General features: G+C 43.7%; 1 protein-coding gene across 1 annotated transcript; it reads left to right on the top strand.

Annotated features, from left to right (window-relative positions):
• Window positions 1-5680: 5680 nt before the first annotated feature.
• Window positions 5681-24688, top strand: DDX18 (DEAD-box helicase 18). Its single transcript, XM_042948500.1, has 14 exons — window positions 5681-5860; window positions 7367-7666; window positions 10697-10837; window positions 12491-12626; window positions 12982-13082; window positions 13202-13401; window positions 13497-13611; window positions 16462-16601; window positions 17940-18101; window positions 18406-18558; window positions 19713-19826; window positions 21330-21386; window positions 21757-21934; window positions 22983-24688. Exons 1-14 carry the CDS (start codon window positions 5776-5778, stop codon window positions 23123-23125), a joined length of 2025 nt encoding a protein of 674 aa, XP_042804434.1. The 5' UTR covers window positions 5681-5775; the 3' UTR covers window positions 23126-24688.
• The last annotated feature ends 747 nt before the right edge of the window (window positions 24689-25435 follow it).

Raw genomic sequence — 25435 nt, 5'->3', positions numbered from 1 at the left:
CAACATAATCGAAATCAATGTAGTGAGTACCTACTATGTGCTGGGCAGAGTTCTGGAAACCAGGGATATCTCTGTCCTTGTACACACAGTGTACAAAACAAGAAAGATATTTAAGATCCAGTACAAAAGGAGTATCAGTAGAAGTGGCCCCAAGGTGGGGGAGTGACGGGCCCTGGCCTGGGAATTTTGGAGGAGCCCCCGGGGGCCGGGGGGGGGGCTGCACTGAAGCTTGAGTCTTGGGGGACAATGGGAAGGGGGCTGACAGCTTGGGAAGACTGAAAGAAGGCAGGGAAGGATTGGAGGGGGTGTCAAGCAACAGAGGCCATATGGGGGCAGGAAGCAAGCATGGTGAAGTCCAGTCACTTTGTTCCCAGAGTACTGAGAACAAACAGCCACTAACTGGTCTCGATTCTCTCCCTCATCCAAGTCCATCTGAACACGGCTAACAAATGAGTTCTCCAGAAGCGTAGATTGATCACCCACCCACCCCTGCACCTTTCTCAAGAGCCTATATCGTCATAAATTATCAAATTATCCCTTGACTGCTGCCTCTTACCTAATGGCCTTATGTGTGATCTGCTCCCACATATCGTCAGTACTACTTACCCAAGCCCCCCCAAAACTTGGGATGAGGCTACATCCTTGCTGGAAGTAGGTTCAACCTCACCTTACATCTATTATGCTACCCCCAACCAAATTCTATGCGTGCTTAGGACTCAGTTCCTATGCCACCTATCCTTGGCCCTCCCTTACCTGCTCCCTCTGCCTAAACTGCTGGGCAACTGGCATCACAGCAGACTCAGAATTGTACACCTTCTTCCCATTTAGTCCATCTTTCCATCTGCCCACAGGTACTCAAGTAGTGATCCACTCCACCTGCTTCACTCATTCAAGGGGTACCTGTGGGTCATCTATTCTATGTAATTCTCAAACTAAATGTTCCCTACGAACCTCATTTTCTCTTTCTCCCTGCTTCTCCTCACCACCTGTCCTCCAACCTTGTTTTCTTCTCGTTGTTTTCTATGTATTCTATACAACACATCCCAAGCTGGAAATTTCAGAAACATCCCCCACTCCTTCCTCTCTCTTAACACAAACATCCAATCTGACCACTCAGTTATGTCAATTCTTTCTCAGAAAACATATCTAAACTTACTCTTTTGTAGCCCCATGACCTTCATAATGTCCCTACTGAACCATTGAACAGACACCCGATTTATCGTCTAACTGCTATTCCCCCCATTCCTGTCAGAGGTCTTTTCAAAATAGGTGTCAAACGCATCAGGGACCTACTTAACTCCAGGCGCTGTGCTGGGCATTGAAAGTCTAACTTGGAAGTCTTTGACTTCCACCAACAGTATGAGTATTTTTAGGGTGGGAGCTTTGGCTAATTTAACTTTATATCGCCAGCCCCTAGCCAATTACCTGGCACCTCCTCATTGATTAACAGACACTAGTTTGAAAGAATGGGTGAATGAATGGAAAGTTCTAGGTCGGGGGGGGGGGGGGGGGGGGGAGGTGGTCTCTAAAGATGAATGAAATAACAGCCCTGTTGATGTAGGAAACAAAGGCAGAAGAAGAAAAATTAAATTCCTTGCAATTTATAGCCCATTGACAAGTCCTTGAAACAGACTTCCTCTGGGAGCTCAGTTTGCTATATGATGACACTTTGCTAAGGGCAAAAGGCATCCTTAGCTTAACATTATCCTGACCCCTCCCACCCCGAATCCTGTAAGTCTACTCTAACATATAAAAATGCCTTTGGAAACTTTCTTTATCTCGACCCCTCCCAAGATGTGTGTTGGCAATCACACTCCAAGTATACGGCCCACTGATACACATCTGAAGGGTCTCATGACTGAGTTTTTACGAGACAGCAATCAATGACCTTTTCCTAACAATAGCTAGCCCCTCGAGGTCCAGGGAACCTTGTTTCCAAATTACCTTAGAGATTTATGCTATCCCTAACCCCCTCCCAACCTGAAGGTATATAATCAGTCACTCTTCACAATCCCAGCGCAGCTCTTTCTGCCCACGGGTCCTGTCCCCGTGCTTTAATAAAACCACCTTTTTGCACCAAAGACGTCTCAAGAATTCTTTCTTGGCCGTCAGCTCTGAACCCCAGCACTTCAAACCACATCACTGTTTTCAAGAAAGCGAGCATTTAAGACGCAGACAAAGCAAATGTAATACGGGCAAATAATTTGACAAATTGCATAAAATCAGTGCGTGAAGAGTCAGACCTACAATTTTCACTGTGGCAAAGTAGGTAAAGTAGAAAGTGGGGATGGAGCGGTTGTTTTCCTAATTTTCTACATTTCCTAAAATGCATCCATTTTCAAAGATGTTTGTCGGAATAAGTTGACCTGATGGTTGTTAACATTACTAGGGCTGTTGTTTGAATCCCAACACTACTACCCTGGGAAAGTGTGGGGTGAGACAGCCTGGGAAGAAGGGAGAGATGTTGAGCTGTGCACATGTGAAATAACAAACCGGTAAAAATGCCACGTTGAGGACTACACTGTGGACATACCAGCTTCTGGCTGATAGCCACTCCCCTCTTTACGTCTCCATACAGATTGTTTAAGAAGCAGTCGACGTCATATTTCAGAAAACTCTCTGCATGCAATATTGTATCTTGATTAGGATCCTGGTACACAAAAAGGACAGTAGCGGAGAAACTGGCGTCATCCGGAAAAAGTTTTGTTAGTGGTAACTAGTTTATAGTTCATAGTAATTTACCAAAGTTGATGTCTTGATTTTGACATCTGTTTCATGGCTGAGTTGTGGAAGTTAGGGCAAACTGGATGCAGGACAGTATTTCTGCAATGTTTTTGTAAATCTAAAATCATGCCAAATAAAAGTGTATTAAAAATAAATCCCAGTTCTGAAGTCTTACCTCCATAACATAGGGAGAAGCAAGGATCAGTCTGTGATTCAATCATTAGCCGTCGGACTGGAGGAGTTAGGGGGACAGTGGTTGAAGAAGTTGTCTTTTTTGAAGTTCTCTCCATCCCCCATTCAAGCCTCACCCCCCAGACCCAGCCCAGCTCTGAACTCCCCCTTGCACAGCTGCTCCTGTGGTCCTGTATTGTTATTTAATGACATGTGAAGGCTGTCTTTGCCAGCCTTTTCTCTGACCCCAGATCTTTGCTTGTCTAACTCTGTTTCTATAAAAATACCTCCTACACTGAGGAGCATGCTGCCCTGCCCTCATCCATCTGTCTCCATTATACTAATCATCTTTTTTTAATGTCTTCCCAGATTTTAGCTCCATGTAAGTTACCTTGTTCACTCACTTGTTTACCTGATTAATCTCTCTCTCTAAGCAGCAAGCTCCCTGGAAACAGGAACCTTGACTGTCTTGTTCACTGCCTGACCCCTGGAGCCCAAAATAGCACCTCACACAGAGTAGATTTTTTTTAAGTCCTAAATGAATATAGTTCTTGCAAGAAAGGTTTCTCCCTACCTTCTAGAATCACTGCACCAATAATTGAAGAATTGTAGCAGTGCTCCCTGAAATCATCTCTCCTTTTCAGATCCATCAGTTCATGAAAGAAGACATTTCTTAAGCACCTGCCACCTGCTTAGTACAATCCAGAGAACCAGAGTCAAGGCATCTGAAGGCAACATCCCCACTTATTTACAATAACATAGCACTTTTTAACTTCCTACACACTATAGAGTGGTTAACCTGTAGCAAGTAGCATTTGAAAGTTCCTGGAAAATTACTTCAAGAGTCTGGAGAAAGAGGCTCACTTATTTCTTTTTCAAATTCTAAGGAGTTTGTGAAATAGACGGTTTTCTTTCCCCCAGTGAAGTGAGACTTTTTAAAATTATTTGAATGGAAAGAAATTACACACAAATCTGCTTGTTATTATATAAATACTTGACTAAGATTTAAGGATCTCAAATTGTTACTGGACCAAAGTGGGTCTGCTCTTTGGTGAGCTATAGACAGAAACTGCACCAGGTGATTGATTGCCTCACAATGTTTGTTACTTTATTTGTCCCATAATTTCCAAAGCGTGACTCCCTGAACAAGGGAAAGTAGGCTCCTTTTATCAGGGCTTGGGATGCTATTCGGAGGGGAATTTCAACACTATACTGAGGCTGAGGTTAACTGTTGGTCACTTTGTAATTCATATGTGCAGGTGTCATCCTCAAATGTTTCTTTTTCCGTTTCAGCAGTTCATTAGTTAGTTTCTCGTTTCAGCAGTTCATTATTTAGTTTCTAGAAGCTAAGCCCAAGCTTCTAGGCGTCCCTTGAGTTCAGGAGGTCAGCCCTGAGGTCCCGGGGTCAGTCTTGAGTTCAAGGGATCAATTCCAAGTTCAGGGGGTCAAGGGGTCTCACAGGTGACAAAATACAATTGAAGGAACAGGTTGGGGGGAAGTGTGATCTATATAAATATTTAAATATTTAAATAGTACTTAAATAAAAGCAGCATCCCCGTTCCCTGCTGCTAGTGCAGTACGTATGTGCAGAGAGTATGGAATCAGAGTCCATTTCCAACCCCATGCCCAGATGAGGGTGCTGCGCTGCCATGTGCCTTCCCACCCCCCCCCCCCCCCCGACGGCATAGTTTACCATGGTTCTTTAATCTTCTACCCTCTCCATATGTCAACTCCATAAGTGCCAATAAGGTGAGCTGTGTGCATCTTACCCAGCATTCTATTCCCAGAACTGAGCACACACCTATCTCATACTCCTAACATAAATATGCTCAAAAAATAATTGCTAAATGAGCAAATAATTGATTAATGAATACATTCTGGGGGAGGAGACATTTGCCATGGGGAGCTCAGGCAAGACAGTTTTAAAGAGTTAAGTAAACATATACTGAATAGATACTAAGATAGGCTCTAGCAGTGAGGGACAAAAGAAATTTCAGAGGCACGTGTGATTAATTGCCACCTCCCCAAACTCTCACAGATGTTTTCTGAGATCTGAGCTAATGATACTGATTTATTTGCTAGACCTGGTCTTAGAAATTCACTGTTGAAAGTCTGAACTTTGAACTGCAAAGAGAGAGTGTAGATTTATTAAGGCAAAAGTCACAAGGTTATATAACTTGTTTCAAAGAATTATGATTACTACCACAGAGTTAAACTATCTATCTAAGTATTGTCAATTTACCTAACAAGTGTTACATTATCTCTATTTCAGTCCAACGTAGAAGACTATGTCCCAGTTGCTGTTGACAAAAGCCAAGAGTTCATGGTGTTCCAAGAATTGAAAGAGGAGACATGCATAGGGCAGCTTCTCAGTATCCTCCAAAACCCTATTTTTAATGACTCTCTTAACAAAGCTTAACTTTGGAAACTTCTTTCACAACGTATGGATGAAATTTATGTATTTAGATTTTATTCAATTTTCCAAATATTCCAGGATACAAAGAGGACAAGCACCCAAAACTGGAGACTCAAGAAGGCCCTCTGCTCGTCCTTGTTTCTTCAGTATCCTTTGTGGAAGCTCACGCTCCCAGGACCCGTAACGGCCTTAAAATGCTCTGTCAGCTCAGACACAACATGAACCTGGGATGGACCTCCGCTCCTCCAGAGGGCGCTGCAGAGAGCTGCCCTTGGCTCCCGGTTGCATACGCGCCGGAAGCACTTCCTCCCCAGATGCATTTTTTTTTTCCGCTCTACAGTGTTCAAGGGTTCCCAGTGGCGTATTTCCGGTCCGCCGAGGTGCACACGTGCTACCGGGGAGGAAGTAACGTCAACCCGGGTAGCCGAGCTGTGGCGTTGCAGTGGAGTCGCTTCGCCGACAATATGTCGCATCTACCCATGAAACTCCTGCGCAAGAAGATCGATAAACGGAACCTCAAATTGCGCCAGCGAAACTTAAAGCTCCAGGGTGAGATGCGCGGGGACTGGGGGCAGGGGGCGCGGTTGCTGCGGGGGCCCACACCTGAGAACCCCTGCGGCCCGGAGGTGGAGCGGCCGCCTCCCCCGAGCACGTGTGCTTGTCGAGAGGGAAAGGCAGCCTGGCGAGGTCTCCAGTTGGTCCCGCGCGGGTGCCGCTCATCCCGTGCCCTGGATCTGCCCCGGATCTTTCTGAGCTTCAGGGTTTCCTTACAGAGTCAGAGCAGGAGCAGGCCGCCTGAGTTCCTTCACAGGCCTCCAGCCAGGCGTCCTGCTAAACCAGCTTGTTTTACATCTCCCTCATTCCGACTCCCTCCCCACCTTCGCCTCCCACCTCATCCCCAACCTCCCCCCCGCCTCCATTTCGAATCAGACTCCTGAAACTTTCTCATCTCCACGCACCTTCCTTCCACATCTGTTTACTGCCTGCAACGCTTCAAAACAAGGTCAGTGTCTTATCACAGCTTTCCTGATAACATTGCCTTCTCCCACCCACCTCCACTCCCGACTCCTGGAGCATATCCTGTTTGCAGCTCTAGAAGTGCGTCTGCACGTGTCCAGTGGTTGTCCTAACTTTAGGTTGTGAATTTCTGAAGCGCTGCCGGGTATTTGCATCCTTAGTAAAGACTTGCCTGAAAAGGCTGTTACCTTTCTTCCCCTCTTCATTTGCAGGCCTAAGTTCCTAACAATGAACCACAAATCTTGAAGTTAGAGTAACGTTTTTTGGATCATATATAACTTATCAACTCCCCCCACCCCCAGGGCAATGTTGGATCCTGTATAACCTATCGATCCCAGGGGGCGGTTCCTTACTCTGGATTTCAGCAGAGAGTAGAAGAGGACAGGTTTGTGGGTTTTAGAAATCATGGTGTGAAGTTCCCTTGTGTTTCTGATTCATACAGAATAATACAGCTCTACTGTTTCTTGGTATTTAAAGGTAACAAAGTATAAAAGGCCATGTTATTTTTTTATTGTATGTAAACAGGGAAACTTTTTAAAAGGCATCCCCAGGCATTTATATATGATAAGTAAGTGGTCGTATTAACAGAATTTTCAATTCACTGCTACCTAGGAGAGTTAAAGTTGAATGTTTTAAAGTTATATGAGAAGCAGTAGTTGTGTGAATAGCTGTTAGTGTTTTCTGGTACATCCATTAGCCATATATTTATCTGACGTTAAAACGTGTGTTTGTAACTACAGTTGCTAACCCCATCCGTTTAAATCTTTAACCTCATTGAAGTTTTGCTGTCCTAGATTCTTAACTCCTTAAGGACAGAGATGTGGGGTTTTTTTGAAGTTAAGAAATCAACGTAGCTTTCCCTTTTCCAGCATTTTTCATTAAAGGAAATTGTCCTATTATAGAACGCCATAAATTATAAGTGGTTTTAATAGTGTACGCGAAAGGGAAATGAAAGCTAAACGATTTCAGTCATGGACACCGTGGGGTTTCTTATTTACGATTCCAACATTTTTAAGGAAACCTCCCCTTTTTAAACAGGGGCCTCTGATGTGAGCCTCTCAGAAACGCAGAATGGAGCCTATGAGAAACTGTCTGAGGAAACTGTGGGAAGTGGGAAGGTTAAAAAATCTCTAAAACGGTCTGTGAATGTGGACTTGTCAGAAGCCCGGAATGGAGAGATGGCTAAAGAAACAGTGGAAAACGTGCAAGTTAAAAAAAAAAAAAAAAAGAAATCTACCGTAATAATCAATGGAGAAGCAGCCACACAGCCTCCCAATTCAGAATCAAAAAAGAAAAAGAAGAAGAAAAAGAGGAAAACAGTGGGTGATGCTGGGCCTGGTGAGTACTTCAGTTTCTTTGAATTTCAGGCATCCATATAGTTTGCACGGTCACCATTGTACCTTTGTTCTGTTATTATTACTATATTCCTACCCCATGCAAGAATCCCCATACTCACTAGCATACCAGAAGCTAACCTGGTAGCAAAAGGAAATAGTGTGCGGGGGATGACATTTTTATTTTTATTAAGATACTGGAAAGTGGTGTGCTTTTACATTCCCTTACCACTGAAGAAAACCTCACGCTTAATTAAATACAAGCCTTCCTTGAATTCTAGAAACTTGCTCATTTTGACAGTTGGCTGGGCTTTTAAACAGACCATATTAGGGCATGGTATTTTAGGTTTATTACCTATCTGCAAACAGGATTGTGGAATTACACTAAGAAATCTGGGCTTAGTACACACTATCTTCTTGGGCCTTTATTGTCAATGGACTTTGCACTAATGATTCTTTTAAAATAAGAAGAATTTTTTTGTCAGTTTTTTTTCTATCATAAATTCCTCCTCTTGAAAGGAGACTTACTGACATTTTGGATATGCAGAATGTATCAAACCAGCAGGTAACTTCTGTATAAATGGCACGTTAATTTCGAAGTGAGTGGAATGGCCAGGATGAAGGGGAGGCCAATTTCTCTTGGAAGGTGATTATATTTGAATAAGCTTACATGAAGAATAGCTGTTTTTTTTTGTTTTTTTGTTTTTTTTTTTTTTAACGTTTATTTTTGAGAGAGAGACAGCATGAACAGGAGAGGGAAAAAGAGTCAGAGACACAGAATCTGAAGCAGGAGCCCAGCTCGAGGCTGAAACTCATAACCCATGGGATCGTGACCTGAGCCGAAGTCAGATGCTTAACCGACTGAGCCACCCAGGCACCCTGAAGAATAGGCATTTTAATTGAGATATGAGCAAGCAGAGATTTCAAGGGAGACTATAACAGGTGTCAGAAAGCTATTCAGCCTTCTGCCTACTTTTGGAAATAGTTTTATTGGAACATTGCCATTCCCATTTGTTTACTTCGTTTCTATGGTGACCGAAACCATAGGGCATGCAAAACCTAAAATCTTTACTCTCTGGGTCTTTATAGAAAAAGTTTTGTCAGCACTGGGTTAGAATATTCTGTTCATCTATCTTAACTGAAATAAAGGTTTCATTTATTTTTTTAAGTTTATTTATTTATTTTGAGAGAGAGAAAGAGAGAGTGTGATGAGTGAAGGAGTGCAGAGAGAGAATCCCAAGCACCCTCATTGCTGTCAATGCAGGGCTTGATCTCACAAACCATGAGATCATGACCAGAGCCAAAATCAAGAGTCAGACATTTAACCGACTGAGCCACCCAGACGTCCCTGAAGTAAAGGAGCTTTAGAAAGGAGCTTTATAGGGGCACTTCGGTGGCTCAGTCGGTTAAGCGTCCAACTTGAGCTCAGGTCATGATCTCACAGTTTGTAGGTTCGAGCCCTGCATCGGACTCTGTGTTGACAGCTCAGAGCTTGGAGCCTGCTTCAGATTCTGTGTCTCCCTCCCTCTCTCTCTTTCTCTCTCCCCCAAAAAATAAGTAAACGTTAACATTGTTTTAAAAATGAGTTTGTGAATAAAAATTCTTAAAACAGTTACCAAAAATAAAATTTGGAATTACATACAGCATCAGACAAGTGTCTTATTTAAAGGTGACAAGAGCAGGGATGCCTGGGTGGCTCGATTGGTGAAGCATCCAACTTTACCTCAGGTCACGATCTCACGGTTTGTGGGTTCAAGCCCCACACAGGCTCTGGGCTGACAGCTCAGAGCCTGGAGCCTGCTTCAGAATCTGTGTGTCTGTCTGTCTGTCTGTCTCTCTCTCTCTCTCTCTCTCTGCCCCTCCCATGGTCACATTCTGTGTCTCAAAAATGAATAAATGTTAAAAAGAAGATAGCTTTAGAAAGGAGTTGTGTGGTTTTCCAGACATGGCGTACCTGTCCTCACACTGCCCATGGGTTGACCGTTTCCCAGAAGGGTGGTGGTCAGGTGCAAGGAAGAGGCCAGTCCTGGACCACAAAACGTCCTGAGTTCTGGTCCAGGTCAATTCTGTTCTAACTAGCATAACTAGCTACCGTACATTTGTAAAAGCCCAGCATGGTAGTTAACCCATTTGACCCAGAGTGGACCATTGAAGAGTGTGATGGGGGGTAAGGCTGGAGGGGTAGTTGGGGACCCTATATGAAAGGTGTATGTAGAAGTAAAATGCCAGTAGGCTTTAACCCTTCTTCCCTTGGCCACTTCATTTCAAGGAGCTGCCAGTTTCTGTCCCCCAACTAAGTGGATTGTTCTTGCTCTGCACTCTCTGTAGTAACCTGAAGAGCCTTTGGGGTTTCTGCTCGTCTTTAAGCCAAAGTTAGCTTTTATAGAAGATTTCTGTTTAATGGCATAAGGAGAAATAGGGCTTTTAAAAGCGTTTGAAATAATGAAACCTTAATCACAGCCCTTATTTCCCTCAGTGAAATACATGGAACTTGATGTGATTAATATACTTGAGTTGTTCAACTTGTCAAAATGTCTTGGTCATTTAAGGTGCTGTAATAGGCCTAAAAAATAGTGGGGGGTTTTTTGTTTTTTTATTTATTTTATTTTTTTACATTTATTTATTTTTGAGAGACAGAGACAGAACACAAGTGGGAAGTGTAGATAGAGGAGACACAGAATCTGAAGCAGGTTCCAGGCTCTGAGCTGTCAGCACAGAGACTGACGTGGAGCTCAAACCCATGAACCACGAGATCATGGCCTGAGCCAAAGTTGGACGCTCAACCGACTGAGCCACCCAGGCGCCCCAGCCTAAAAAATAGTTTTGTTGGAAAATCTGCATTGTCCCCCTGTGTTTTTAAATCAAAGAAAATCATGAAGGAGAGACATTCTTAGCGAATTAAAACTGGAAATGTATTAAGCTTTCAAGAACATGTCTCTTTGCATTACATGTCTTTTTATTTTGTGATCCTATTTGCTATTTTTATTTTAACAAAAATTCGGGGGGGGGGGGGGGGTATCCTTTATAACCAAAGATACCAAAAAAGCAAAAACGGAAGACAAGGGGGAGTCTGAGGAAGATGTACAAGCGCCTGAAGAGACAGAAAACCATGTGGAGAAGCCGGATGATCAGGAAGAAGACGCTGAGGTGCCCAGCCTACCCCTGGGACTGACAGGTAACTTCACAGATGTCCAGAGAGACCTGAAAAATGCCATGCCTTTCTGAATTAGAGCATTTGAAATTTCAGTTGCGACTTTTAATTTACCTAGAAAAAGAGTATTGACAAGAAATACTTGTCAGCCAGCTACTGCTTTATCTTGCACACTGTGCGCCTTAGTTCTTCGTTTACTTGCATTCCTGACACTAAATATTTTGATGTGCACAGAAACAGCTTCTGGGGTTTTTTGTTCCTTTGGTTTTTTTTTGTTTTTTTTTTTTTTGTTTGTTTGTTTTTTTTTAAGTTTTTATTTATTTTTGAGAGAGAGAGACAGAGTGCAACCAGAGGAGGGGCAGAGAGAGAGAGAGGGAGACACAGAATACGAAGCAGGCTTGAGGCTCTGAGCTGTTAGCACAGAGCCCCGGGGCGGGGCTCGAACTCCTGGACCGTGAGATCATGACCTGAGCCGAAGTCACATGCTTAACTGACTGAACCACCCAGGCACCCCTGGTTTGTTGTTTTCTAAAGCTCATTCCATTTTGCAGTAGGAAAGCCATTGGCCCAGAAGTCTGGCGATCAGAGGTTTGCTACCTGCCCAGTTACAAATAAGGAAGGGTGAGAGTCGTGTTATTGTCGGCCTTTTGCCAGCATAATGTCCTCTGGCCTCTGTTTTCTTTAGAAGGTCGAGAGTTGAGACTAGAATCGCTTGCTCCAAACCAGAAGTGTCTAGGGGTTACTTGAGTTGTTTGGTTTGGGTTTTTCAGTTGTTAAAATGTTGAAGCCTAACCCCAGGCTGGCTTAATCAAAATTGCAAAGATGATGGCAGTGGTTCTCAACCAGGGCAGTGACCAGGCCGTGCCGGTTTACCCAGAACTTGACCAGTTGTAGCATTCGAGGTCCTGCATCCCATAAACCTCCTCCGTCCCAGGCACACCGTCAAGGTTGACTATCAACACATTTGGTTTTCAGAACTGGAGACAGGCTACTGGCATTTAGTGGCTAGAGGTCAGGGAGGCTGCAGAACATCCAGTAATGCAGAGGACAGCCCCTCGGGACAAAGTGTTACTCAGCCCAAAATGTCAGCAGTGGCAGGGTTGAACAGCACCTGGCTAACAAGCAGGGGCACGTATGGGGTGGGAGCACTCCAGGTGATTTTGATGCCTTCCCCTGCTGAAGCACCACTGCACATTCGGCATGTGGGTTCAGTCTAAATGGTGTGTGGCTACAGCTGACCTTCTCAGTTGTCCTTCTGGAATGAGATTAACAGCTCTTTTGATTGACTTTCCACTCCATTTTTGTTATGCTGGATGCCTTCACGTTTTATTTCAGATTGTTTAAACATTTCATTTCCCTCTGAACCACCGCCATCCTTGGCATTAGCGTTTCATACAAGTCCCTCAGTTACATCCCCCCTCCATCTTTTACTGTTGTTAGGATGTGGGTTCTTGATTTCACACAGCCATCAGCAGTGGAGAAACTTCAAAAGTAAGGGTCTTTGTCTTAGTATTACATAGCAGTGGTTGGGGTTTAGTCTTTTTCACTAGAAGAAGCTCTTCCAAGCTTGATTCCCACCCAGAAATGTCTTCAAACAGCAAAACTGATTACGTAACTGTAACACTACTAACTACTTAAAAAGATAAATTTACTAATGATAAGATATCTTTTGCTTAGGAGCTTTTGAGGACACTTCATTTGCTTCTCTTACTGATCTTGTCAGTGAGAACACTCTGAGGGCAATAAAAGAAATGGGTTTTACAAACATGACTGAAATTCAGCATAAAAGTATCCGACCACTTCTGGAAGGCAGGTATGATTAACGTTGATTGATGTTTGGGCGTTGCTGTCTATTTTAGTGCTAGTAGTTTAGAAAGAAAATGCCAGTATGTTCTGTGGATTTTGCACTGTGTTGGGTTGATAATCCACGCTTCATTAAAGTCTAAGTTACTGGTGTTTGAGAAAAAAAAAGAGTTCATTTCTGTTTTATAGCACAATTCTTATTTCCCAGGTATTTAACTTGTGATTGATTTTGGTGATAAAGAAACTAGGGACTTTATTTTTCTTATTCACGTTCTAGCTTTAATGCCTAAAATGTGATGGTATGTGGTAGGTATTCAATAGGGAGACTAAATATCTCTCTCTTCCTTTCCGTTTTTAATATTTAGGGATCTTCTAGCAGCTGCAAAAACAGGCAGTGGTAAAACTCTGGCATTTCTCATTCCTGCAGTTGAACTCATTGTTAAGTTAAAGTTCATGCCTAGGAATGGTGAGTCTCTGATCTGATCGTTTTTGCCAATATCTAACTGGAAGTTTATCATAATTGTTACTGACTACTGGCAGTACCTCCAGTACGACTTTTACCGTATATGGTTTTTTGCTTTTTAGGAACAGGCGTTCTTATTCTCTCACCTACTAGGGAACTAGCCATGCAGACTTTTGGCGTTCTCAAAGAGCTGATGACGCACCACGTTCACACATACGGATTGATAATGGGTGGCAGCAACAGATCCGCTGAAGCACAGAAACTTGGTAATGGGATCAACATCATTGTGGCCACACCAGGCCGTCTCCTGGACCATATGCAGGTGAGACAACACTATGATGAGGCGCCTGTCTCATTGTCTTGTGTGAAACATAAACCTCACGGCTAACGCGTTTTTCTTTGCCTTTGTCTTGGTAGAACACCCCAGGGTTTATGTATAAAAATCTCCAGTGTCTGGTTATTGATGAGGCTGATCGGATCTTGGATGTTGGGTTTGAAGAGGAATTAAAACAAATTATTAAACTTCTGCCAAGTAAGTCAGTAATATCTGCGAGGGTTTGCAAAGTGGTTGTTGGGAGCAAGAGAGGGTTCCTCCTAATGCCAGAATTTTAATACAGCCAAGTGCAGTAGTTGTGCTGAGGAGAGGTAGTTTGCGGGACAAGCGTCAGACTTAGCAGTAACTTAATACGGTGGTTTTGCCATTTTAGAGATTATAACGTAAGTTAGACAGTTCTGAGGTATTTCTCACTCCCGTTTGCCCCCACCACCCCATCTCTTTTTCTCACCCAACCGAACATCTCCCAGGTAGCCACAAACGTGTCACATACCTCGGTTATAGTATTTGTAACATTTAAAACTTCTTATATCTGTAATAAGGCCGTGATTCCATTTATCGTGGTTTGTTTTTTAATGCTTTATTGAAGTATAATTGGTACAGTCTGTACATATTTTAAGGATTCAGTTTGGTGAGTTTTGACATGTTTACACCTATGAAACCATCACCACAATCGATACAGTGAACATCTCCATAACGGACAAAAGTCCTCTGTGTGCCTTAGTAATAATCCCTCCCTCCCCCCTTCAGAAGGAACGCCCTCACCGCTTCCAACAGCTGCTCACACACTTCTCTGCCAGGTGACCATTGATCTGCTTTTTGTCACTATAGATCAGTTTGCATTTTCTAGAGAGTTATGAATGGAATCATACGGTAAAACTCTTTTGTCCGGTTTCTTTTGTGAGTCATCCAAGCTGTTGCATGTGGCAGTACTTTCTTGTATTCTTGAGATGCATTCCATCAAATGAGTACACCACACCCCTGGGAGCGGGGTGGCTGGTGCGTGTTTAGCTTGTACCATTTTACATTCCCATCAGCAATAGGTGGGTTCCGTGTTCTCTAATAAGTCTTGAAACTAGGTAGTATTAACCCCAACTCCATTCTTTTTCAAAATTGTTTTTGGCTATTCTCCCCTTTGCATTTCTGTATAAATTTTAGAATCAGTCTGTCCACTTCTACCCCATAAACCTCTGGGATCATGGTTGATACTGTACCAAATACAGATCATTGGTAGAAGACTGTTAAATCATTCAACCCATTAATAAGGTTTGCCTGCATTTATTTGCTCCTTATTTTCTCTCAACAGTGTTTGAGTTTCCAGTGCATAGATTTTTTTCACGTCTTTTATTAGATTTACCCCTGAGTATTTCATTAAAATTTCAACTTGAACTTGTTCATGGCTTGTATACACAAATGCAGTTGATTTTTGTGTATTGGTCCTGTATCTTGCAAAGTAATTAACTATATTCAATTGGATTGTTCATTATGACCCTCCAGATGAAGCTACCCACTAAATTTTCTACATAAGCAATTGTGCCCTCTATAAATTTAAAAGTAAATAAAATTCTTAACTTTTTTTCTCGCCTGATTGCACTGGCTAGAACCTCCAATACAGTACTGAGTAGAAGTGGCAAGAGTAGACATCTTTTGTCTTACTCTTGATCATAGAGAAGAAAGCATTCAGTCTTTGACCGTTAAGTATGATGTTAGCTGTAGATTTTTTTGTAGATACCCTTTACCAGATGGAGGATGAAGATGATTGCTTCTGTACCTGGTTTGCTGAGATTTTTTTTCTGTTTATCTGCACATACTAAATTACTTTTATTAATCCACAATGGCATGCTGCAGATAATGTACAGTATGAGCATTTCTTCGTCACAAAAATGGCTTCCAAACCATTGAAAATGAAATTGCAGTAACAGCATAAAACAGAACAGTAACATCACCATAAGAAATAGATGTTAATGGTACACCTGGGTGGCACATGGTTAAGCATCTGACTCTTGATCTCAGCTCAGGTCATGATCTCACAGTCTGAGTTCGAGACCTGCATCAGGTTCTACGCTGATGGCGTGGAACCTGCTTGGAATTGTCTCTCCTTCTCTCTGCCCCTCCCCAGCTATGCTTTCTCTCTCCCTCAAAATGAATTTTTTATAAAGTTAAAAAAATAGATGTTAAATTTTATCAAATGCTTTTACCGTGGCTATCAAAATGATCAAATGTTGGGGCGCCTGGGTGGCTCAGTCAGTTGAGCACCGACTTCAGCTCAGGTCATGATCTCATGGTTTGTGAGTTCGAGCCCTGTGTCAGACTCAGAGCCTGGAGCCTGCTTTGCATTGTGTCTCCCTCCCCCTCTGCTTCTCCCCCACTCGCATTGTGTGTCTCTCTCTCTTTCTGTCTCTCTCTCTCTCTGAAAAATAAACGTTAAAAAAAAATAAAATGATTAGATGTTTTTTCTTTAAATTTGTTAATAAAGTAAATTGTATTGGTATTTTTTAAACATGAAGCTAACCCTGCATTCCTGGAGTAATCACCACTTGGTCGTGATGCATTATCCTTTTTATATGCTACATTCATCTTTGCTAAAATTGTATTCAGAAATTTTGCATCTGTGCTCACAAATCATTATTGGGTTTGGTATCAGGGTAATGGCTGGCTTCAAAGAATGAATTGGGAGGTAAAAACTCTTCAAGTCCTGGAGAGATTGATTGGGAGGAATTGGTAATATTTTTTCCTTAAATGTTTGATAGGATTCACCTGATACTTGGGGCTAGAGTTTCCTTTATGTGATGCTTTTGGCTGTGATGTCTGTAATAGGTACTACAAAACTATATAGGTTTTCTGTTTCTTTTCAAGTGAGCTTTAGCCATTTCTCCATTTTATCTAAGTTGTCAAATTCATGGACATACAGTTGTTCGTGATATTCCCTTAACATCTGTAGTGATGCCACATGTCCCATTCCTGATAGTTCTCCTCAGCATTTCTAGTTGTGAGGCAGTTCTAAAAATTCCCTGAAACCTTTGGGTTATTTATGTGTATCTGTTTCAGCTCGCAGGCAGACCATGCTCTTTTCCGCCACACAAACTCGAAAAGTTGAAGACTTGGCAAGGATTTCTCTGAAAAAGGAGCCATTGTACGTTGGTGTTGATGATGATAAAGCTAATGCAACAGTGGATGGTCTTGAGCAGGTACTTTTTGTCTACATCTTACATTACGGCTCATCTCTGTGCCCTTGTAATTGGAGGATCATCCCAAAAGCAGATGGATTAATGAACTTTTACTTCAAATATAGTAAACTTGGGTATTGGATTGCTGGCTCTCCTGGTATCTATCAAGTATCTTAAACTCTGAATAATATGGTCAGCTCTCTTTATTCTGTCTCTGAAATATTGCCTGCCACATGGGAGACATTAATCACCACCAGTTGCACATGCAGTTAAAAAAAAGTCATTGTCATTTAATACTTTGCTCTAAGATGCAAGGTGACTTCGCAGATGGAGAGGCTGGTTTCATGAGCCCTGCTGTGAAAAATTGGAAGTGAGGTGACAGATCCAAACCAGGTGGATTAAAAATAGAACCTTAGGGGCACCTGGGCAGCTCACTCTATAAAGCCACTGGCTTCGGCTCGGGTCATGGTCTTGCAGTTCATGAGTTTGAGCCCCGCATTGGCTGTGTGCTGACGGCACGGAGCCTGGAGCCTGCTCCGGATTCTGTGTCTCCCTCTCTCTCTTCCCTCCTCCTCTTGCGCTCTGTATCTGTCTCTCAAAAATAAATAAACATTAAAAATTTTTAATAAAGAGGCACTTGGATGGCTCAGTCGGTTAAGCGTCTGACTTCGGCTCAGGTCATGATCTCACAGTCCGTGAGTTCGAGCCCCGCGTCGGGCTCTGTGCTGACAGCTCAGAGCCTGGAGCCTGCTTCGGATTCTGTGACTCTCTCCCTCTCTCTCTCTCTGTCCCTCCCCCACTCATGGTTTGTCTCTGTCTCAAAAATAAATAGTAAAAAAAATTTTTTCAGTAAAAAAAGAACCTTAAGATTGAGTCATTTGATGAATAAAATATTTCAAATAATCTAGCTTAAGGTCTTTTCGTTGGCTGTGTATTTTAAGAAATACGTTCAGTCAGCCTTGTTATGTTGTTTAGGACAGTGCACTTAGGCTATGGTTATTTGAGATCTTGCTTTTAAGGACCTTTTTAAAAATGAAGCATTGATATGCTCTGAGGGTTCCCAGTGAGCAGAGATGTTACCGTATCATGATTGCACAAACTGTTGGTAAGCAGAAGTCTGCAATCTCAGAGATATGAGAAGCATTTAGTATCTAGTGATTGCACCCAGTAAAAGGAGCCAAAAGAACTAAAATTAGTCTCATTTTAGGAATGCTCTGTTGTAATGGAGATAGTAATTGCTGTGGGTAAGGCAGGACGGTGCAGTATGTGATGCGTATATGTGTTCTCCCTCAAATCGTATTGGTTCATAAAGCCGCAAGCGTCTGAATATTTTTACGTGTTCACTTGGACCACTTCTAGGGATATGTTGTTTGTCCCTCCGAAAAGAGATTCCTCCTCCTGTTTACATTCCTTAAGAAGAACCGAAAGAAGAAACTGATGGTCTTCTTTTCATCCTGTATGTCCGTGAAATACCACTACGAGTTGCTGAACTACATCGATTTGCCTGTCTTGGCCATTCACGTAAGTGATTGTCATGAGTTTATTTAGCACAGTTGCACTTACCAAGTTATATGGATTGTGGGGTTTGCAATATCGCTCTTTCTAAATCTGGAACGATCCCACGTGGAGGGAGCTTTGCTGGGTGTAGAGGGGTGAGGACCACAGAGGGGTAAGAGGTACCATCCACTTAGGGAAATAGGATACAGGCCAGAGAGTGAAATTGAAATGTAGGTTAATAGTTCCACAGCTTGGGGGTTGTACCTCCAGATCTCCCAGAAATGACCTCAAGTTTCCAGCTCTAATGGATGTTTTGATTCGATTATAGGGAAGGCAGAAGCAGAATAAGCGTACAACCACGTTCTTCCAGTTCTGCAATGCAGATTCAGGGATATTGTTGTGTACAGATGTGGCGGCCAGAGGGCTGGATATCCCTGAAGTCGACTGGATTGTGCAATATGACCCTCCAGATGACCCCAAGGTAACTGGCATCCTCAGAGCTTCTCCACAATGGCTGTACATTAAAGAATAAACATCCCAGTTTCCCTGAGAAATAACTGTATTTCATATTCAAAGGTTTACCCCTTAGTTACTCCAGTCACGTGTTTTTAAAAATTTATTCATTTAGAGAGAGAGCATGCACACGAGAAAATTTGCAAGCCGGGTGTGCACTGTGGGTGTGGAGCCCAACTCGGCTCAGACTCTCAAACCGTGAGATGATGACCTGAGCTGAAACCAAGAGTGGGCCACCTAACTGACTGAGCCACCGAGGCGCCCCTCAAGGCATGTTTTATTTTTATTGTATACTGACTATAGTATTTCTCTGGTGCTGATGGTGGTTAGGGCTTTTGCTGACCCAAAGTGGATGTGCAAGATTTGAGAGGCCTCAGTGAGACTGAAGTCAGGAATTCATGTACTTGAAATGGTCTGTTAAGAGCAGTAACTGGTTTTAGAAGGAAATAAAATTTGCTTCCACAAATAGAGAAGATTTTGTAGCTTATGTATTAAAATAAGTTTTATTAAATACTTTCAACAAGAGATAGATTACGTAAATCGTCACGTAGCATCAAAACATGTTCAAAAAGTTAAAAAAAAAAAAAAAAAAACATGTTCAAAAAGTTATTTTGAAGATGAAGCACGCTTAGTATTAATAGTCATTTTTGGGGGCACCTGGGTGGCTCAGTTGGTCAAGGGTCTGACTTTGGCTCAGGTCATGATCTCGCTGCTCGTGAGTTCAAGCCCCGCGTCAGGCTCTGTGCTGACAGTCTGGAGCCTGTTTCGGATTCTGTGTCTCCCTCTCTCTCTGCCCCTCCCCTGCTCACGCTCTGTCTCTCTCAAAAATAAGTGTTTTGAAAAAATTAAAATAGTCATTTTTTCTTAGATCATAGAGTTAATGTGAATATCATGTCCAGTGACCAGTGAGTGTCAGCCTCGGTCATTGCCCTGTTAGCTCTCTGGTGATGGTGCATGCGGAAGCCGGGGACATGGGGAAGGGGCATGTGGCACGGTCCCAGGGGAGGAGCACCTTTTCATCCAGATGTGCTGACATGCTTCTGTCCACCACGTGCGGGTCCTGGAAAAACAGGTTCCGTGGAAGTTGGTGTATTAATTCAGGTTCTTCTCTCTCCACCACAGGAATATATTCATCGTGTGGGAAGAACAGCCAGAGGCCTGAATGGAAGAGGGCAGGCCTTGCTCATTTTGCGCCCTGAAGAATTGGGTTTCCTTCGTTACTTGAGGCAATCCAAGGTAAAGATACCAGTTTGGAAAATCTTAAGCTGGGAACAGATCCCTCTTGGTAGGAGCTGTGTGCCAGTGCCCATGGCCTTAAGCACCATTTCTGGATGGGTCTGAGGTGTCGGGAGTCACTGCTGCTGTGGGAACAGTAAGAGCGGTTGGACAGGTGACCGTGACGCGGGGCTGGCCTGAAACAGGCACAGCCCTGGGCCTCTGTTGATCCACCGTGCTTGTCGTGTCTCCTGGCGCCTCTCTTTGCCTAGAGCCCTGTTTGAAACCTCTGCCCCTTCTGAGCCGCGTCACACCTATTGCCTCCACCTGCTGCCCTGCTGTAGCATCGTTTTCACCCAGACTCCATTCACTCTTGCCTTTTCCTCCTCCTTCTGTCTTCTATTCATCGACTCTGTTTTACCTCCAGTCTCTCCTGTGACCATCTCCGATCTCCCACTAAAACAACAGCTTCGACCCTAAACCCACTTTCCTTCTTCCCCTCCCTCCGTCGTGGCTGCTGCTGGTTGCCTTTCTTCCTTCTGCTTTGGAAAGTGGTTTTTATTTTTGCTATACAGTGTCCAGTCACCCTGAGCCGCAACACACCCTAATCTGGCTCTGGCCTCATTCCGTCCACCAAACCTGAATTCGTTAGAATCCCCAATGGCCTCCTTTTTGCTCAGTCTTGTGCACACCAGTCAGGCCTTCTCCTGACATTTGGCCCCCCCTTGGCACAGTCCTGCCAGGTGGATGTTCCTCTACCCTGCACGTACGTGCAGTTTCCAGAAATGGCCCTTGCACCTTTTCTCTGGAATGTTCTCTGCCTCGATCTCTAGAACGCCTCTGGTTTCAGCGAGCTGTGCTGTCTTCTGGGAAGCCGCCCCTGATCTCCTGGCGTTCGTGTTCCACAGCACCTGTGCTCATCCAGCTGTTTTATCCTTTACCTGTGTTCCCTGCAAGATTGCAAGCTCGGGGTGGGACCGGGACAGCTATTTTTCTAGCACTCTCGGAGGTCTGCCATTTTTGCAGTTATCTGGTAAGTGACGGCTGGTGAGAGATCTTTCCTGTAGGAGTTTGTGGTCATCACGACCTCCGGCCATCACAAAGGACAGCTTGCGGCCAGGACAGCTCTCCCGACACGGAGGGAGGAGCCAGCGGTCCTTTTGACTGGAAGCATCGGGCTGCCTCATGGGGCATCCAGAGATCCTTACGTAGAAAAGGGCTTCATGGATCCACTGTCCCTGTCCAGTTCCTTGACTTTTTTTCAGGAAGGTTCCCCAGCCCAGTTCTTGTGAAGTTAGCAGAGGGAAGATAAGACTTTCCCATTGGCTTCGGGAGACCAGAGGAGCAGCTGTGGTGAGGGAGCTGCACAGGCCTGGTTGTCTGTCCTTCTCTTCAGTTCCTCCTCAGCTGCATCGGCGCCGGCTTTTCCCGGCTCTTCGTGGGACACTTGGCACTGCTCTTTCATCTGAAAGTCTCAACGTTGATCTACCCTGGTTGACTAATCTTCATGCTTTTGTTTTCTAGGTTCCATTAAGTGAATTTGAGTTTTCCTGGTCCAAGATTTCTGACATTCAGTCTCAGGTACACTTTGTGTTTTGTTTCTGTTTTGTGGGTAAGAGGTAGCCTTATCCGGGGCACTGCCTTTATAGTATTTCATTGGTAGTTGTCCTCTGAGTCTCCCCTTTCCATAAAACCAGTGGTTTGAACCGTGTTCTTCTAGGGTTCTTGCTGTGCTGGTTACCACATTCCAGGGTTCCCCGCCTCATTCCAGTTCATACCTTACAAGAACTTGGACATTATTCTTCCCCCATCCTGGTTTCGCAAATATTACGAAACTTGGAGCAGATGTTTTAGAACATGTGTTTTTTTGTAGGGTGGTTTTGTTCTAATAATATATAGGAAGTCTGCTTTTGTATTATTACTGACACTGATGTCTCTTTTTTCTTTTCAGCTTGAAAAATTGATTGAAAAGAACTACTTCCTTCATAAGTCAGCCCAGGAAGCATATAAGTCCTACATTCGAGCATATGATTCTCATTCTCTGAAACAGATCTTTAACGTTAATAACTTAAATTTGCCTCAAGTTGCTCTGTCCTTTGGTTTCAAGGTGCCTCCTTTCGTTGATCTGAGTATCCTTTGTTGTTAGGAATTCATCCAGGAACTAAGGGACAGAAGGTTGACAGGGGCATTCGGGCCTAGCACTTGGTTTGGTATGTGCTCCGCCTGAGGTCTGGAAGCCCGGGAATGCATTCTGGTCATTGCTTGTCAGGGCTAGCACAAAGTAGGCCGGGATTAGTTGTCACAGTGGGGATTGCAAAAACAAGACAGCTTGTGATTTGGCCTGTAAAAACAAAGGAGTTTAACTGGCCAACAGTGAAGCCCAGAGAGAAATGCAGAGGGGTAAAATTGCAGGGCTTGGGTGGTTATGAGGCTTCCCGGTATGAGATCTGAGGTCTGTGGAGACCAGCATGTCCTGGAGCTGAAGATAGGAGATGAGACCTCAGAGTTTTTATCTGCTTAGAGCAATTGAAGGATTTCATACAAGGAAGTTGCAAGATTAGCAAAAGAAAAATCTAAGTGCTACTCAGGGTAAAAGGCAAAGGAAACCCCTCCAGTTGCTTCTGTGAGGTTGATCGCGTTTTCCGCAGAGGAAACAACCAGCTAGAGTGAGGCCAGCTAACGCTCTGGCACGGACTCCCGAGGCAACAAGATTTGGGGTCACCGGCCTCATCGTAGGCAGTGCGTGAACGTCCATCGTGATGAATGCTTGCTGAATCATGTGGAAGGAAGGACTCCTTCAGTCACTATAACATTCCTGAATGCAGTCAGAACAGAGGTGAAAGTCATTTGTTTTGACACGGAGGGTGGTGTGTAAACTTGCTAATTTACCTCTGGACTCCTTATAAGTAATTGTCTTCGGTTTCATTGTGTGGAGAACACAGTTAACAGGACCATTACCTTAGGCCTAAAAGTCATAGCTGCTAATTTTAGGCCACATCAAGGGGCCATTCCAGACTTCCTGGAAATGTCACATAGGCTTATGTTGACATTTTCATGGTGCAGGGAGGGGGTGTGGCAGCAGAGGAGCGGTGGACACACTGGTTCGTTCTCTGTGTGGATGTTCGGTGGGAGTTCATTATCTGCATGTTGCTCGATTTCCTTAACATCCGCCTTTAGACGTGAACAGCAATGACGGCAAGCTGAAGAAGAGAGGTGGAGGCGGTGGATTCGGCTACCAGAAAGCCAGGAAGGTGGAGAAGTCCAGAATCTTCAAACACATCAGCAGGAAGTCATCTGACAGCAGGCAGTTCTCCCACTGAAGACCCGCCTTCCTCTCTTCCTCAGTAGCTTCGTCCTGATACGGATTTTTCCCTTTCTCTAACAGAGGAATTGTTGTGGCTTCAGGATTGGGACTGATGGAACAGGAGTATACATGGACTTGGGCTACAAGCGCTGGGCACTGATCGCTTCCAGGAAATACCTCTCTTACTTGGGGATATAAAACAGTTCATTTTTTTAGGTTGCTCAAGGGCAAAACAAAGGATCTTTTGGATGGAATATTTTAATTCTTTTTCCTCCAAGTTTGTCATTGTTTTAATATAATTCCTTTTGTACCTTTTTCTCTGGGTGGCTGAGGATTTTCACGGCACGGATTTTGTACCAACCTGCTGTAAAAGGCAGTGACCTGATACTCTGAACAGGTGCTGGTGGTCGTGATGCCGAAAATTGTCTCCACTTACTTGGGTTTGTTTTGGGTTGTTTCTTGGACCTTAACTGTAGTTCTTGACCTCCCCTGAAAATGCTGCTGTGGCTAGGAAGCACCTTAGGTCAGAGGTGGCATTGATTTTTAAATAGGCCAGATTTTAAAACTGTGGCTGTTCCCCTTCTTTTTTTCAAGAGTGAGAAGTTTGGGTTATTTGACGTTGTTTGAATAAAGCACCCTCAGCCCTCCCAACATTTGTTGGGAGCAGAGGGAATCAGATCTTTGAGCCTCATTTACACCAGTATAGGTGTAATACTCTTCTATTCTCCATTTGATAACTTAGCAAAAACCTTTTCGAAAAGGCAGAGTGGTGATAGACCTCACTTGGCTCTGCTTCAGGTGGTTTGGATTTTGGTGAGCCCTTCCGACTCTGCAGAGTATCAGGGAGGCAGAGAGAGCATCTTGTTGAGAAAAATAGCCCCTTTCGGATCCAAAAAACACAGATTTGTGATGAAAATTGGACATGAACAGAGGTCAGAGCCACAGAGACGGGTTTAGTCTGGCGGGGGTTTTGTTACGAGAGCTCTTGATTTCCAGCGTGTTTCCTATGTCTTATTTGCAGTCCATCTTGTAACTATAAAAATGGTTATTAGATTTTTATCAATTTGAAACTAAAGTTGCTTAGCGTCATTTTGCTGTTACGCCAGGTAATAGTGATAGGCTCCTAATAAAATAAGCACATTGAGAGCGTCAAATGTGGAAGAAACAGCCTGATAAAAATAGCATCCCAGGAGTAAAAAAGAAGAGTGATATTCTGCATCTGGACTCGACCCCTGGCCCCTTGGCCCCATGGCTCGAGCTGCCCTGGGGTTCAGGCCTTGACCGCTGGACTCCTGGTTTTTAATAACTGTTCCTCTAAGACATCTGGTAACTTGTTTTTCCTTTTTGTTTCAGACATAGTCATGTCTCAGAAAATACACAAAAACAAAGGGAAGAGTATTTAATCCAGAGCAGGAGTAAATACTGTCAGTATTTTAGTACGTACTCATCCAGTGTTTTGTATACACGCTTTTACATTTTTTTATCAGAAGTGAAGTCATCCTCTATCCCCAACTTGGAACCGGCTTTTTTCATAACATGCTATTTTCCTGTGTCATTAAATAATTATGTCACTTTTGTATTTCCTTTATACTACATTTTGTTAACTCTCGTTCGGTCTACCTACACCAAGGTTGTAGGTACCTGCTGGTCACAGAGGTCTTGTGCCCATATGTTGTGCTGTGGTTGACCTCCATTATGAGTAGGAGTCAGTCTACAGAGATCTCGTGAGATCAGTACATAAACAGAAGGTGGAAAGATTGTTCCTTCTATGGGAATGGCTCATTTCGGGTACTTGCTGAGTCAGGAGGATCTGCTGGCAGCATGGGCCAGAGAAGGGGCCTCCAGACAGCCAGTCCTGACCAGCCTGGCGGGGATTCAGATGTGAGAGAGCCAGTGGTTAGAATCCGATAGGAGGTCAGAGCAGCACCGTGTGCAGGGCTCATGTGCACGAGAGGAAGGGATCCTTCGGCTTATGTGCTGAGAGCGCAAGTGCTGGGGGCATGTGTGGGGCCGGTAACATGACAAATGGGATTAAGTGGCTTCAGCCAGGAAGGGCAGGCAGCATGCATGGGCAGGGAGCCAAGCAGATCACTCGTGCAAATAGAAATCTCTGGGTCCTTTGGGCTTCCAGGGACCATACGCCATTCCTTATCTAAGTCTTTGTCTTAACTGCCCATGTTGGTGTAAATAAAGCCAAATTCAAAATACCCAAAGAGGATCTTGTCTATTGAAAAATATGTAGTGCTTAAAAATGAGTGCCTGGATTCAGATTCCAGCTGTGCCTCCTTTCTAGGTCTGTTACATGTGTAAAAGGAGGTAACAGAAC

This window comes from Panthera leo, chromosome C1 (genome assembly GCF_018350215.1).
Source record: "Panthera leo isolate Ple1 chromosome C1, P.leo_Ple1_pat1.1, whole genome shotgun sequence".
Taxonomy (NCBI): domain Eukaryota; kingdom Metazoa; phylum Chordata; class Mammalia; order Carnivora; family Felidae; genus Panthera; species Panthera leo.
Note: the sequence above shows the minus strand (reverse complement) of the source record. Positions and strands in the feature narration are given on the sequence as shown.